The sequence below is a fragment of the Castor canadensis genome, chromosome 10, assembly GCF_047511655.1.
Source record: "Castor canadensis chromosome 10, mCasCan1.hap1v2, whole genome shotgun sequence".
In the NCBI taxonomy this organism is placed as follows: Eukaryota; Metazoa; Chordata; class Mammalia; order Rodentia; family Castoridae; genus Castor; species Castor canadensis.
Window position 1 is genome coordinate 63,991,333 of NC_133395.1, and position 16,943 is coordinate 64,008,275.

Genomic DNA, 16,943 nt, shown 5'->3' on the forward strand with positions numbered 1-16,943 from the left:
ACACTCACACATCCCGCATACCACAAACTGGCACACCCCTTAGGCTAGTGCACCAGAAAACACACCACACCCATTGCACACCATATACACGCGACCTCACACATCTCCCCCACTCATGCTCACACACCGTGCATAAGCAAGCGAAACGAAGGCTCACGCGAGCTCGTGCACACGCGCACATCCCGTGCACAAGCGCGCATCCTCGTGCATACACTCGCCCGGTAGCACCCCCGCGCGCGCGCGCGCGATGCCCTCATGCACACGCGCACTCCGGCGCGCCTACGCTTGCCGGGCGGAGCGGCGAGAGGCGGGGCGGGCGCTGTCCCCGGTGCCCGGCTGGGCGCGGCCAGGAGAGGGCGCGGCAAAGGACCGGCCTCGGGCGCCGGAGTTGTTTGCGGTAGCCGGAGCTGCGGGACACTGGGTGAGTGCCGGGCCGTTTCAAGCTCAAGCCGGCTGGGCTGGACTGGGCGGCCCCGAGGGAGCGCGCCCCGGATCCCCACCGACGCCCGTGTGCAGAGCGCGGGCCGGATGCGCACCATGGACCCGAAGATCAACGCAGGCGGCGAAGAGGAGGACTGCGTGGACTCGGGCGCCGAGACCGGAGGGTGAGCCGGGCTGGGCCGGGCGCGGGCGGGGGCGCTCTGAGTTGCGCAGCTGCTTCTCACCCCATAGCGGAGCCCGAGCCGCGATAGTGGGACCAGGATGTCGGGGTTCCCCCTACCTGGATCCCGGGAACCCTGAGGGGCTCGGGCACAGCTGCGTGATCCGTGGCCGAAGGCCGGCCCCACCCCGAGGGAGGAAAGTGGAGGAAGCTGAGATTCGGTGCAGACCCACCCAGCCCCTCTTGCCTTCCGTCATCACGTGAGTGCCAGGCCCGTGCGGTGTCCCCTTAGCATCACCGGGACACCAGAGCAGAGATGCTCGTACACTTGTTTCGGAACACCCCCCACATCTCCTCCGCGCGCGGGGGGACTTTTCTCCTGTAGCTCCGGAACCCCTGGGGTGCATCCCCAGAGACGGAGGACAGCAGAACCGAGGGTGGCACGCCCGCACCAAAAAGTCTGTCAAAAGTTGGCTAAAAGGATGGCATTTCCCACTTTATTGTGAGACTATCCTAGTCTGCTGAGCCGCCTGCCAGTCCCTGCCCAACTTCCTGGTCTCTTGGCGCACCTGCCCTGCTCCGCTTGCGTTGGGTACCCGCGGAATGGAGATGGTGCTGTGATCTGGCCCCGCTTGTTTAAAGAAAAGTCCTGTGAGCTTCAGCAGACTCAATTATCTCAAACCTTTGGAGACTAATTAGTCCTCTCCCAACACATTGTTTTCCTGAGTGGGACAAAAGACCGAAAGTCTTTTCTGAGATGAATGTCCTTGTAAAGACTTACACCCAGCCCTATCTCTAAAGGATTTTCCTGTGCAGAGTCAGCGGCACATCCAGGATGCAGGTCCTGCCCGGGAGGAAAGGGTGTCTTTTCCTATCTGGAGGAACCATGGAAGAGGGCAGTGACTACCCAGACTATAGAAACACCTCATTCTTTCAAACTAATCTCAGGGATTGACAACCTTGGGAGGGAAGGAAGGGATTGCAGACCCAGCATGGACCCAGGGTTCTGACCTGACCTACAGAAAGGCATCCCGCACACAGCACACAGCTCTTCCTGCCTCACAGCCGCACCCTTCCTTGCAGCCTTCACCCCCACTCCTAGCCCAAATCTGGGAGTTCTTATTTACCCTGAAATGGGCTTTCTCTGTTACCCAAATTTGGGATTATTATGGAGTAACCTGATTCTATGCTCTTTCTTTTCCTCCCTTGCTTTTTCTTGCAATTAGAAACTTTATTTATTTTGTGGTGCTGAGGATGAAACCCAGGTCTTCATGTACGCTAGACAAACACTCCCACTGAGCTACACTAAGAGCATTTATTAGATCCTTGGCTTTTTTTTTTTTTTGCCTCTGGTTAGCTGGACTATGATTAGAAGAAACAAAGCCCAATTAACTATCTCCTTTACAGCTGGGATAAATAAACTGTGCACTAGTCCATTCATTTTCAATTTGCAGAGCTCACCTAAAAGAGCTATTTTTTCAAGAAAAGAAGCCCTGACCTGGGGATGGAGAGGAGGGGCATCAGAAAACAGGCATCAGCATGACAGCTACGAGGACTCCTGGGAGGGGCCAGGCCCACTGAGCAGGCTGACACCAGAGCTGTTTTCTGCCTGTCCCTAGAATATTGTAGCTGTGACAGGACAGAATTGTTTAAAGAATTCTTATTGCATCCCTTACATCCTTCAGCTGGGTTAAGTGTCATGAATTTAAATAAAATAGTTTCAGTGCATGTTCGTTAGTCTTGTATTTGCTGAGTATTTTTATACCCTTGAATTTTAGTTTAATTCTCAGAAAAGCTATCCTGAGTTTGTTTACTTTTCTGGAGCTTTGCCTGCCCTCTTCCCCTATTCCACTTTCATCTATCAACCTGTGGAGGTTGAGTGTAAAGCACATAGAAAACACAATAAATGTTTGCTATCATTATTATTTTAAAGCATAAATCTAAATGTGTCTCTCTCCCTCCCAAACTTATATGGTTCTGTCATTTATTCAGTGCAAGAATTGAATGTGGCCTGTAAGCCCCAATGCTATGGAGCCCCTCCTCTCTCTCTGGTCACAAGTGCTCACTGCCCCCAGCACCTGGCCACATCTGGCATCTTCTTCCACTACCTTGCCTTTGTCTGGCTGCCCTATGCCAGCTCTGCCCTTTCTACCTAGCCTGCTGTCCACTGAGTGAAATTCTACCTTTCTTTCAAGGTCCAGCTCAAGTGACCCATCCATTAAGATGGTGATCCTTAGTTTAGTCCATGAATTGCTTCAAGCCATATGCAAAAGAATGCACTTCATGAGTTTTTATGAGAAGAGAGCTTATTTTCTATCAGATTTTCAAAGTAGACTTTGATCCCTACTATATCATGTGTGGGCAGAGTATTCGGTGTTTCATTGTGAGCACATTCCTGAGGTCATGAGAGATATCCAAGGAAAGATAGCTCAGCGAAGTGGTGCGTATGGCACGTGGCCTTTGCAACTGTCTACTTAAACATGGCACCTGAAGCCCCAGCAGACATGACATGAACTGAAAGTCACACTGAACACTTACATTTACCCAGCGCCGCCTACTGTTCTAAGCCCCAGTGTGTTGCATGTTTCATTGGCTCATTGACTCCAGGCGTAACTCAGTACAACAATCTAAGTCCAGCCTCTAAGACAGCACCTCATGTAAATGGCAGGTCAAGGAGATGATTCAGAAGCTTGAGAGCGGCAGCATGAATAAAAGAAGGAATAAAGGGATATCCAAGAAGCCAAAGAAATTTTGAGTTTTGCAGAAAGGAAGGGGAGATCTGCTGTGCTACTGAGAAACTGAGTGAGGAATGTGAAGTGTCTTTTGTTTTGGTGACACTGGGTTTGAACTCACGGCTTTCTGTTTGCTAGACAAAAGCTCTACCACTTACGCCATGCCCCCAGATCTTTAATTTTCAGATAGGCTTTCTTGCTTTTGCCCAGGTGGGCCTTGGGCCTTCATCCTCCACTTTCACCTTCCATGTAGCTGGGATCACAGGCATGCGCTATCACTCCCAGCTTGTTTTTTGAGAAAAGTTCTCACTGTGAAGTCTTTTTATTGCTGGAGACAAATGTGAATATCTGACAGTGGAGCCATGGAGGCAGAAGGCAGATTAGAGTGGCTCCAGAAGATGAGGAAGAGGTGACAGCTAGAGCCATTTGTCTGGGAAAGAGGGGCATGGAGAGGCAGTGAACAGAGGGGAGAGGAAGGGAAGGGAAGGATTTCCTGGTACAGGCTGCAAGTGGACAATCACTGTGATAGAAAGGGTTCTATCAAAACAGAAAGGATAAAGATGCAGGAGAAAAGCAGATCCTGCATAGTGTCAGCTTTCGGAAGAAGTGGAGGTAGATGGACTTCAGATCACTTGAGGATGGATTGGCTTTGGATAGGAGGGGGCCCTTCTCTCTTATGACTAGTGGGACGGAAGGGAAGAAGAGTGTAGATGCAGCCACACACACACACACACACACACACACAGAAGAATAGAGACTTGAGATAGTTGTTATAGCAGTGTGAAATAGGAGCCAGTTGAGATGAGTGATTATAGCTTATGGTGCCAGAGTCTACCTTGCTATTTATTTTCTTGCAGTGGACAATATCAGGTCAGGCAGAGAAAGCCAGGGAGCGGGCGTAATAGTTGAGTTCATGAAGGACTGGGGGTGGGAAGACTATTGTTAGGTGGGTATGAGCAAAACAGAGGAGGAAAGGACTTTAGAGTACTGTGTAAGCTGATTTTCAATCCTATTATTTGTCAGATTGAAGAGACCGTTCTGAGAAACTTTGTGGGTTCCACTGGCAGTGGAAGACTGCACTGGTCCCTTTGGAAGTTACAATCAAGAGAGCCAGCCATTCAAATCCTGTCTCCTTTGCTTAGGAATTGTGGAACCGTAAGCTGGTTTCTTAATCTCTCTCTGTCTCAGTTTCTCACTTTGTACAATGGGGATGAAGATAAGACCTCCCTCCTAGAGTCTTTTTGACTCTACAGTGCCTGGCATAAAACCCTCCGTCCTTTATTACGTCCATCAAAGAACACTTCAAATACTAAACATAGAGTTTTCTGCGATAAACAAGGTGACCTCAAAACCATGTGTTCCTTAAACCCATCATAGGAGATACCTTCAGCAATTGGATCATCATGAGACCATCCTGCACATGCAGGGTGTGTTTCAGTATTATAATCTTTTTTTTTTTTATAGAAGGATACACAGCTCATTGGTGGCCTGAATCGACGCCTGGGTCCCTGGCGTGCTTCCACCTTGTGGCTTTGCCTTTCTAGGAGCCATTTGATCTGTATTAATTACCCTTTGTTTTCTGCTTTTCCTTTTGCTTGAAATGCTGCCTTTGCTGTCTGACCCACGAGTACAGACCAAGATTAAAAGCAAACTGGTATTCTTTGGTGCCAATGGATGTCATTTTGAAACTCCCATTTTCCCAAACCACTTGAAAGCAAGTGTTGTGCTTTGGTGTACTTTCTGTTGGAAGAAACTGGCAAGTCAGCTGCTGACAGTGGTAACGAGCTTAAGAAACAGAGCCCTTATTAATAGAGGGCCAGGCAGCTCCTTGTGAGTCCAAATAAAAGCCAAAGCTTTCTAATGACTTTCATTATGTTCTCTGAGATTTGGCCTCTAAGCCACTTTCTTACATGTGACTGTTCCTGATGGATCATTTTCATACAGTTAGTCTGGCATTAACGGGCTTCTGTGTCAGCTGTTGCTGAGCTTCTGACCCATGTCAGGGTCACACCATGCCTTATATCTTTGGGTGACCTCCCAACCATTCTTCATTGTGGGTTGTGGTTCATGGGCTGAGAGTTTGAGCAGGTGGGTAGGTGAAATAAATTTTAAAAGAGGATAGGGTTTGTTTTTTTTTTCAGGGGGAAAGGGGAAGTCTCACATAGAAGATATGATAGTCTGTTATCACTCTATTAACTTGGGATCAAAGTGGAGCCAGTTAAACTCTAAATTACCACAGCATTTAACGCAGAGCACTGACAGTTAACAGATGAAGGCCATGATGCATTGGGCTGATGTTTTGCAGAAACATCAAGACCAGTTATACAGAAATGCCAAGATCTGTTCTTATGCCGTGATTTCCTGGAAGAGAATTTAGGAGATATTTAGGAAGATAATTGTTTTATAAAATGAAATATATGTATAAATAGGCAAAGGAGACTGTTAACAGTGGTACAATATCTTATAGGATGACTTTATATATAGTTCTTATATATATAATTATAGCAAAAATAGAGTCAAAGAACCATATCTTACTTTTTATTCTTTGCACAGGTAATTAAGTAAATATAATAGTTGGGAATATATATATATGTGTGTGTGTGTGTATGTGTGTGTGTGAGGTATGTGAGAACCTATAATCCTTTATTTTTCTGCTCATCTGTATCATGTGTCAAAAGTTTTGCATTCTAAAACCTCATAAATTCACCTTTCCTTTCATGCTTCATTTTGGCAGACTTGAATGTCATATGAATAGTCACCCAGGTCAATTCTTTTGATGTGAGGCAAGTAATCAGAAATCTCAAAGCAGGTGCCCACCTGCTTGTTCCTTCTCACTCTAAAAAAGCTGGAGAGTACAAATACCTCCAGAAAACCCTGGTCAGATATCTGGTTGTTCTCGGAAATTATTTGAATCTATTTATGCACAAGATTGTTTTAAACTTTACAGTTTGTCTTTCACTGGTAATGTTTCCAGTAAACAACCTTTTGGGGTGATTTGGAATATATTTTATGAGGTATAAAAGAGTTCATGCCTCTACCCAGCCTGTAATTCCCACTCGTGCTAATTTTTCTAAGGACAAGAAAGTAAATATAAAACTTTATTTGTAAATATTTCATTCCCATGTGCTTTGTAAAAGTGAGCCATCAAGTACAATCACATAACCAACAGAAGGGAAATGGCTGAATAAATTGTAGTACACCACTGTATCTAAAATGATAATTATAGAGTTGTGGAGCAGGTGTTGGAATGATGTTAACTGAAAAGAGCAGTTCAAACCTGTATCTCCATCATGAAGGCAACTGTGTACAAATTACATAAACTTAGGACCAAAGGCTGGAGAGCAACTTGAGATTTTAGGTGACTCATGTTTCTGTTTGGTTTCTGTTTCAGTGGTAGACAGAGGTGGAGGCTGGGCTGCAGAGCTGGGCAGAGACCATCAGTCATAGAGAGAAGGGTTTGTGTTTTAACTAGTGAGCTTGAATTTCAGCCAGAGAGAGACATGATCAGATTTGTGCTTTGCAAAGATTGTGCTGCTATATGGAGAAGGAATTGGAGCAGACAAGAATGACTTTTGAAGACTGACCAGTTGGCAGGCCTAACCCAGCCTCGAGAGATTTGAGGGGACTTATGGAAGGGCATTAGTTATGCTAACCCCTATGCTAAAATACTACCATTGCAATTCAGGATTCTTGAATGACGTTTCCAATGTAAATTTCACTCTGCATACATATCCATCTGTGTGCAGATCTTTAAAACGTCTGCATATGTGAATCCCATCTGCTTCAGGAGTATTTGGAAAATCCTAGCTGAAAAGGCTGACACATTTTTTAATACAAGAGAACTACTAATATTGCACATTATATGTTGTATTTGGAGAGTCATACAGTTTCTTTAAAGTCTGGCCGTCTTCAGATGATCATATTGTAACAGAATTGTATTGCTGTCACATCTACCACAGTGGGTGTTTGTTGGGCATTTGCTGCATTTATATATAGTTCCATTTCTAAGTGTTGTCGTAAAGTTTATGTTCTGCCTAGTTCCAGAAAGAATTTAACATGCTAGTGGCTGGGTGCTGAAGCCCTGGGTTTCAGAACATTACTGATTCATGATGTGTTCATGCCTCTTAGCTGGGGTGGCCCCATGCCCTAGCAATCCATCATACTTTCTAATTCATTCCTTGCCACCCACCCTTCTCATTGAGTCCAAACCCTTCCCATTCCTCACCTCCTGGTCTCCTTACAAATAGTATCACTTTGCTTCCCATTTAATAAAAAAAATTAGATTAGATATATGCAAATACAGTTTGTAACATATAAAAGGATATGCAAATGTTCATAGTTGTTATTCTTTCCAGTTTTAAAATTTAATGGCTTTATGACTATGAAAATATTTCATTTGAAAAAGAGAGAACTGTGTACTGCTTTCCTCCATTTTGTTCCTCAACCAATAAATCACTGTATCATTTGGTCTGTATGCTGGAGGCTATTTTAATAAGAAGCATGCTTCTTATATTTAAGTTTTGTACATACTTTTTTAATGTGGTAAGAAGCTCAGTGGAGTGAAAATTGGATGACTCAAGAAAGGCAATGTGAGAATAAGGAAATAAAAGGAGTATATATCCATAAAATTAAACATAATTAAGTAGTTTATTTGCATAACTATGTTCCCTAACTACCAGGACAGAATAAATCCCTATGTGCCCAAGTGATTAATTTCCTACTGGGAATGACTTTAGGACACTAGGGGGAGAAAATAAATAGCTTCTACATCCAATTCCCTTCCAGAAAGCGAAGCCTTAACAGCCACACATGAAGGGCAAGAATAGCAGACATGAAGCAGAACAGATCTTGGCTGGAGTCCCATCCTCATAGCAATGAGTGCCAGCCACTGAAGTTCCACATAGAGCCTACTGGGTCACTTCACCAAAGCCCTAACCCTTCCTTGTCATAGCCCACATCCTGTTACCGTCCTAGCGAGCAGGATTTCTTCTGAGTGGAACTAAAACCAGTTGAAGTTTCCCGATGTCTTTGGGTTTCCTGCTACTCAACCAGACCTGGAATGTGGACACTTTGAGGATGGAGAGTCTCTCTCACTCCTCACAGCAGTAAAGCAGTGCCCAGCAAACGAGCAAGAATGGTCAAATGGGACTGTCTCAAATTAAAATTTTTCTGCACATCAAAAGAAACAATTACTAGAATCAAGGGACAACCCACAGAATGGGAGAGAATCTTTACCAGCTATTCAATAGATAAAGAACTAATATCCAGACTATACAAAGACTTCAAAAAACTAAACAGCAAAAGAACAAATAATCCAATTATTGGGCAAGTGATTTGAAAGTTCTCAGAAGAAACTCAAATAGCTCATAAATACATAAAGCAATGTTCAACATCCTTAGGCATAAAGGAAATGCAAATACAAACACATCAAGATTCCATCTCACCCCAGTCAGATTGGCAATCATCAAGAAAACAAACAACAAATGCTAGTGAGGATTCAAGGGGAAGAGGTATTCTCATACACTGTTGGTGGGACTGTCAGCTGGTGCAACCACTGTGAAAATCAGTATAGAGTTTCCTCAAAAAACTAAAAATAGACTTACCTATGACCCTGCCATACCACTCTTGGGCATATATCCGAAGGAGTGTAAATCAACATGTGAGAGAGATACCTGCACACCCATGTTTATTGTAACTCTGTGTGTCTGTGTGTATATATATATATATACTTACAGAGAGAGAGAGATGTGTGCCATGGAATTTTACTCAGCCATAAGGAAAAATGGAATTATATCATTTGCAGGAAAATGGATGGAACTGAGGTCATCATGTTGAATGAGATAAGCCAAGCTCAAAAAGCCAGGTATCACAGTTCTCACTCAGTTATGGAATCTAGACCTAAAATGATGATGGTGATGGTACATGAATGTGAAAGGGGGATGGTATTGGGGATCAACCAGAGGGGTGAGGGGGAGAGGAAAGGGTACTGAGGGGTGAAGGGGATCAAAATATACTATATATGTATATATGAAAACAGCATAATGAAAGCCACCAAACACTGTTTGAAAAAACAGGGTGGAAGGAGGGAGGAATGGGAATGTAATGGAGAGGGTGAACTCCTTCAAGGTACCCTGTACCCACGTATGGAATTACCACAATGAAACTTTTTCATATTATTAATGAATACTAATTAAAAATATAATAAAACTATTTTTAAAAAACAGAACTTTGCCCTGTGGTGTGGAATGAACATGGAAGGGTATTTATTGTCAAGGCTTTACCTTTTGGGGAGTTGTGAATCTACTGAAAACTTGGGGCTTTTTCCCCTGAAAAGTAAACAACCACTCAAAAATTTGCCAGCAAATTTAGACAACTCCAAATGCCATCAGGCAGGGCAGGGCAGAGGGAGGATTTTCAGAACCCATATGCCTTTGAAGTTTTGCTTTCAAATTCAAATATAACTTTAGTTTGCACAAATTGAGCCTCAAGTCTATAGTTTCTTTTTTTTTTTTGACAGTTTTAGCAAGGATTTATTTTAGTGTAACAGGATAAAGTAAAGATAAGGTGGGAAGGAGGAGAAAAAGAGAGAGAAACATTTCCTGTTTCGCATACAGGAAATGGGAGCAAAGACTCCTGTAGTTTCTAATTGTTGGTACTTCTTTACCAGTTAAGTACAACTTATCACTCACTAACCTTCCAGCTTGACAGAATTATTTGGATAAAGAAAACTGCTGTATACTCCTACTGACACTGAGGTCTTGTGTTTCAGGTCCGACTACAGCCACTTGTCCTCCACCAGCAGTAAGTATCTTTCAAATGTCCTTCAACCCTGTCTTAAAGGTCCCTCCAGGGATCAGTGCTTGGGGCTTTCATAGTAAGTAGGACTCTCCAAAGGATCCTTCCCAAAGAGTGTGATTTGAAAGCTCTGTAACTCTGGGCTGGATTATACTTGGACTTCAGTACCTGATGTGCCTTACCTTCCCCTGGATGTATTCAGCCTGAAGGATGAGCAGCTGGCTTTATCAGCTGTTCATAGTCACTCATAGAAACACCTCCAGGAACTCCACTAATTCACTCATGGAACTGACATCTCTCCAGTCCCCACTACTTTCAGGTCACAGAAAGCTCAGAGCCTAGTTGCTGCCTTTGTGGGCTTGCTCCAACTCAGCCCTTAGCAGATTCCTTCCCTGTATTGTTGCTTCTGCAAACAAAATATCTTCCCCTTTCTGCATGGAGGGAAGTCCATATCTGACAGAATCTATAAAGGGTGTTAACAGTGTCAAGTGTACAATGTATACTATAATTAGGTGATTTAGCTATCAGCTTTCCATCTAAATGTAGCTGACAGGAATGTAGATATCTTCCTCTGTTTTAATTCCTGTCTTATAGTTGATCATTATTTGTAGTTAAATGATTAGCAGTATGTTGATAAAGACATTCTGAACATAAAAAGATGCTTATATTTAATATTAAAATACAAGTAAATATATTCATGAGAAATGATGCCTCATGTCTAGAAAAAATTTATAGCGATTAAAATCACTACATCAAGCCATTCAGATCGGTTGAACACATTTTAAAATAACAAGAACTAACTGTCTTATTATAAGAGCCCTGATTTTCTTGAGTTAGTAAATACTGAATTGTTCTGCCCTGTCTCACTATCGTGTTAAACACTCAATTCTGAATAGTTCCCAAATGGAGAGATACTTAATTGGATTATTCTATTTATTGATGTTCTGGCTTGGTTTTCCTTTGCCATAAGGGACTGTGGAGGAAGCTGGATGTCTAGAATTGTAATTTAGCGTTAAATTATATTTAGTTATTAGTCCTACTGCAATGAGCAATTTCTGATCACTTCAGCCAACCGGAGGCCTCACATTGCCCCTTCGTTATTACGAGCTGTTAGTAATCATGAGAATAATTCTCCAGTGGCTTGGACTCCTTTCCTGAAGCAGTTGCGTTCCTAAAACCACAGCCAGCTCCTCTCTCTCTCTCCATTCTCACTGCACTCAGTTTGGCCCAGAGGCTACATTTATTAAGAATGATTTTTGTAAAATACATACCCGAAGCCCTTACTCCATTTGTAGCTCTCAAATCAGTCCTCTGGGTCACAACCCAGCACCTCTGTAGGCAGCAAAACTGGTAATTTGGTTTGGGATGTTTTCCTCTATGTTATTTTAATTGCAGTCTCTGGGTTGGAATGTCTCAGCGCAGCTGGGATCAATACCAAGCGTTACTGCTCTTCCTTTTCACCTTAAGTGTTTGACCGCTGTGGCTCCTGCCTCCACTCTTCAGTGATGGTGCCTCTTGTGAGTGTGTGTTGTGTACGGGTGTGTGTTTCAGTTAGGAAATATGTTTCGCTACAAATAATAAAGAAAAATAATGGTTAAACACAAAGGAATTTGTTTCCCTCTATCATTAAAAAAAAAAAAGTCCAGAAGACGCAGTGTAGGTCTGGTATAGAAGCTCTTCAGTTATTCTCTACATCATTCGCAGCTTTTGGTTTCCATATCCCAGGGCTGCCTCAGAGTTACAATATGGCTGCCTCCATTGCAACCATCACATCCTTATACTCAGCAGAGATAAAGAAAACGGAAGGTCAGAAGGTACTTGACAGCTGAGTCACACCACTTTTTGGGAGTTTTCTCAAAGACACTACCCAGTGATTTCTCTCATCCCTTTGAGTCAAATCCTGGTCATGTGTTTATCCTTAGTTAGAAGGGGATCTGGATAGTGTTGTTTTCTTTGATGTATTGCTACCACCAATACATTTCCAGTAGTAAGGAAAAAGAGTGGATACTGGTGCGCCCCAGGCTGTCCCTGCTTTAGCAGGCTGCCTCTGCTCCCAGCCAGGAGCACAAATCCTGGCCCTGCCCACAGGCAGGAGAAACCCTACCCTGAACAGCCAGTGAGAGGTAACAGCATGTTCTCAAAAGGAGAAAACCTTAGCACGTCTGAGGACTAGCATTTACGGCGTAGGTTTGCCCATGCTACAAGAAGAAAAAGCATGTTCCAAGTAGATTGTTAAAATAATGCTTCCCCACACACTTGCTGATCACCCTGAAGGGAGTGAGTGGAAAGAAGGGTAGTGAGTTTGTTATTTGTCCTCTGGGTCCTGGCACGGTCATGGTGACTGGGTATATGCCCTCTGTGTGACCAGCAGGGTTGAGGACTGCCCTCCGGCTGTAGGGCTCCAGACCCCATTTGTTGGTCTGTAAGCAGTTCTTGCATCTTACTGTCACTCTGCTGTCACTGTCAACCTCTCAGTGGAATGGCTTCTTTCTGAATGACTCCTGATTCCTGGGTGGGAGCTGAGCATCAGTGTGAATGGTTCTCAGTCAGCATCCACATGGGGGTTCCCCCACCTGTGTGTGCCAGGCTTCCCAGGAGCCTCATTGGGGTAGCATTGGCATTGGCACCTATTTTTGGCAGCTGGGGTTTCATCACTAGGAACTAGTATGAAAGCTGCCTACAGAGAACACCAGTCACTCTTCAAAAAGCAAGGGGTGGCCTTTTCGCCATCATCACTAGGGAAAGATTCAAGAGCAGTGACATGGTTATATTATCAGTTCTAGTCCTGGGTTCGACATGAATTAGTTAGTGCCCTTTGACCACTCACTATCTGTCTTAGTCCATCTTTCATTGCTATAACAAAATTCCTGAAACTGGAAACTTTATTTTTTAAAAAACAAGTTTATTTAGTAATAATTGTGGAGGCTCAAGAGCATGGCACCAGACTTTGCTTGGCCTCCACAAGGGCCTGATGGCAGATGGCATCACAATGGCATTTGTGGAAGAAATCACATAGTGAGACAGAAGCTGGACAGCCTAGAAAGTCTCCTTAATAACAACCCACTATTGGGGTAACTAACTGGGATGCCATGAGAATTATATTAAACCCTTCTGAGGACAGCACCCCCAATGACCTAATCACTCTCACCAGGCCCCTCCTCTTAAAGGTTTCACCACATTCCACATCAGGGACCAAGCCTTCTGCACAGGAACCCCATGGTTTGTCCCCAAAAGAACAACCATAGCACCCTCTTTGAGCCTCTGTTTCCTTCTCTGTAGAATGTGGTACTTAGACAGGATGGCCTCTAATGACCCTTCCCGAAGTTCTAGGATGCTGAGGTGTAGAATATCTTAAAAGCTCCTCTAAAATAGAGAGAAGGAAGAAGGGAAGAAGAGGAGTCTATACCTTTTCTCTTTGCTCTCCTTGACCCAGAATGGAAATCTGGAGGGCTAGGCATCCTATCCCAAAGCTAGGGCTCTTCAGGATCAACCTGAGTTTCTCTGCATTGCAGAATGGTAAGAGATTGGGGTGAGATGCAGTGGCTACTCTCTACTCAAGGAAATGTCCCGGTCTGAAGCAAGAGAGGGCATGCAATGGTTAGCATCATCCTTTTTCCCTGACCTCACAGATCTTGGAATGCTCTTCTACTGACTGACTAGGTTCTCTGTTTCCATTCAACTCTGGGGGCGGGTAGCCAAGGGGCTTTTTTTAATGGATTGTTTGGTTTGGTTTGGTAGGGCTTTTCCATTTATAACTGGTCCATTTGCCTTTTTTTTAATGGCCAGGAAGGTAGGCTTTAGCTTTATGCTTTCTAAAAAGTTCAGCACACTGTGAGCCTTAAGAGAGTTCACTCAGAAAATCATGATGCTTCCTAAGGAAGATGAATCTCATTCATACTCTCAGAAGTTTAGGTTGTTTTTCTAGAAGTCTGGTAAGAAAATCATCAAGCCAGGATGCACAATTTGCATGCTTAAGTGATTTGAATAAAAAGGGGAAATTTTATGAACAGGATAAAAGAAAAACAACAATTATGCCAGGAAAAAAAAATCAAATGTTCCATGAAATGCTAATGAAATCCCCATCCTGTGTGATTCAATATTTCCATTCAAATAAAGATTGTAATCATAGTTGGAGAGTTACTCTTAGAAGATGCTTGGCAGTTATATGTTTAGGAAGGTATAATACATCTTAAGACCCAGAATACATTATTCTAGCATCATTATTCTAGATATTATAGCCCTAGAATAATGCCAGTAGAAAACAGTCAAAGAAATAACCTGCTCTCTCCATGTAAGGCTGTGCACACGGCCCTCCTGATTTCCACTCTAAAACTGTCCCATCTCCATCCCAGTATGGTAATCAACTCTCTCCTGACATCTTACAAATAGGACACCTTACACTTTTGTACCCCTTCCTACTTCTCACAGCAAAAGTGGTCAAGGTGGCACACAGAGTGTGTCCCAGCCACTGGCAATGCTGTAAAGTATTCTATGTCTGCAGTGTGCTCTGCTGGTTTGAGCCAGGAACACGTGACAAGCTGTGCCAAAAAGGGATACATAATGGGAGGGCAGAATTCCCTGAATTTGTTCTTTTACTTGCCTGGGCCCTGGATTCTTTCTCTCCTCTTTTTTTCATCAGCTTTCTTTTCTCAACTTTCTGCTTTGTTCTTCCACTGACTCAGATGGCTTTGCTCTTCCTTGCTGGTCCAGCACTTCCAGTGGAGTTCCCTTGGCTTCCCTGCAGCATGTCTGTGAACTGCACACTCTCTTGTTGTAGGAAAAGGTGAATCACAAGTGTTTCAAATAAGAAAGGCATCCTGGTTGATGGCAAGGCACTGTAGTATGTCAAAGCCACCATGGAACTTGTCATTTTTGGTGCTGCTGCTGTGCCTAGAAAAATATCTTGCCCCTTCCTAAGGATGTTTTTTCTAGCAGGAGTATCTTTCCAATTAAATGCTGTCATCTCCCTTTAGTTTCTCAGTAGTTTCGACTCTTCCTTGTAATTCCAGAGTATGGAAGCCTCATGTTTTGGTTTTGACATTGGCCACTTTTGTGCAATCCCTCAGCAGGTAGGAAAGAAAGATGAGCTCATTGTGATTTACTGAACAAATGAAGACACTTGAAAAGCAACACGCTGAGAAGACATGATATATACTGTGGAATTCATCACTGGTGGAAAATACTTCAACACATGTGTTCTGTGTCTCCCAAGTACAAGAGCCAAATGAAGACTTGGTTTTAATGAACTATTTACTATTCTGTTTTTTTGAGAAGATGATAGCTGACAGATTTTGCTCATTTTAGAGGCATTTTTTATCACGCCCCTCCAAAAAAAGATCAGTATTTTAAAAGATGTGATAGTAGCCAGTTTAACTTTGATCCATTTTGTCAATGTTATAATCTTCATTTTTTTCTCCTGTATACAATATATATTCCATTATTTGCAGAATAAATATTCCTTCAGCATCTGTTCTGTAAGATCTAGACAAATCTATTCACTAATCCTCATGAAGAATGATTTTAGCCATTGAACTTGCTTAATTTTGTGATTAGCATGGAGTGGCAATATGCACAAGTTTTCAGAAAGACTCAAATATCCACCTAGTCAGTCCTCAGATTCATACCCACTGCAGTAAAAGCATCAGAAGAAAAGTCACCAATATTTTTAAAATAAGAATCGGCTTTTTAGAAAAGCTGGCTTTAGAACTTGAACATCCATTCAGCTCTATCACTGTTTCATTAATTTCCTACTTCCTTCCTTTCCAAAGGGCTTATTAATAATAAGGCTAGTGGTGCTGTTTGGTATCCTGTATAACCCCATAGCAGACATAACACAAACCAATGCACTTGGGGAGATGCTATACTTACTTCCAAGTGGAGGAAGAGCAGAAGGTTTGGGATTCTACTCTACCATTCCACAGAGTTGATTGTGCAACTTGTAGCAGACAAACCCCAAATAAGAACTGTTTTTATTTTTAATTACGTTTAAGACCATGCTCTGGCACAACAGTCATGTTCACGTGCCAAACTGTTCTCAAAGGAAGTTCAAGACGAGCTGCTGCACCTTTGGAATGAGTCTGCAGCCCTGGAAGGGGCTCTCCATGAGTGGCTGGGTGTTGGACCATGACACCAGTGATGTCAGCCAGGGCTACAGAAACCAGTGAGAAATCACCAGGCTGCTGTGCACATGGACAGAGCAATCTGATTTCTCCATGCAGTCTGTCCTCCACTATGGCTCTGCCCTTCACAGTGGCTAGGATTAAAGAAGGAAATCAGAGGTTTCTGCTGTGTTCTTGGCACAAGTGTGGCTAGGTGGGAGAGCACCCTTAGGACTTCTTCCTCCCTCCCCGCTCAGAAGACAGTGGCCACAGGCCAACTTACCCTGACTAGAGAAAGAAGAATTTGCTGGTGGCGGCCTTTCCCCCAACCCCACACGTTGGTGGCTTCAGGTTTAGAACACTCATGTTCCTGGATGGCCTGTTAAGAATGGAGTCATTTTGCATGTAGCTTGCATGAAGGCCACAGGCATGAGTTTGTCATTTGTGGCAGGTGCTCAAGTACAGGCTTAGCCACTGGACACCAGCTGATACCAGTTGTGATAGCTCAGTGGCCCTCTATTTTGTCATCTCAAAGGAGGTGTTCTTAGCCTGGCAAAGGACATAAAGTAGCTACACTGGAATACCTGCTGCTCACACTGTGGCCCAGGGACCACCCAGTAGCAGCATCAAAGTGCAAAATCTCAGGTCCCAACCCTGAGCTAGGTGAGTTGCACATACTGAAAGTTTCAGGGGCACTGAGCTAGCCCATCTCTCTAT

At 43.6% G+C, this 16,943-nt stretch overlaps 1 protein-coding gene across 1 annotated transcript in view; it reads left to right on the plus strand.

Annotated features, from left to right (window-relative positions):
• Positions 1-388: 388 nt before the first annotated feature.
• Fam124a (family with sequence similarity 124 member A) overlaps positions 389-16,943 on the plus strand; it is a 53,569-nt gene continuing 37,014 nt past the window's right edge. Inside the window, exons 1-2 of the mRNA XM_020153094.2 lie at positions 389-605; positions 10,103-10,134. Of these exons, the coding sequence (XP_020008683.2) occupies positions 529-605; positions 10,103-10,134 (109 nt within the window). The 5' untranslated portion in view covers positions 389-528. The remainder of the gene's footprint in view (positions 606-10,102; positions 10,135-16,943) is intronic.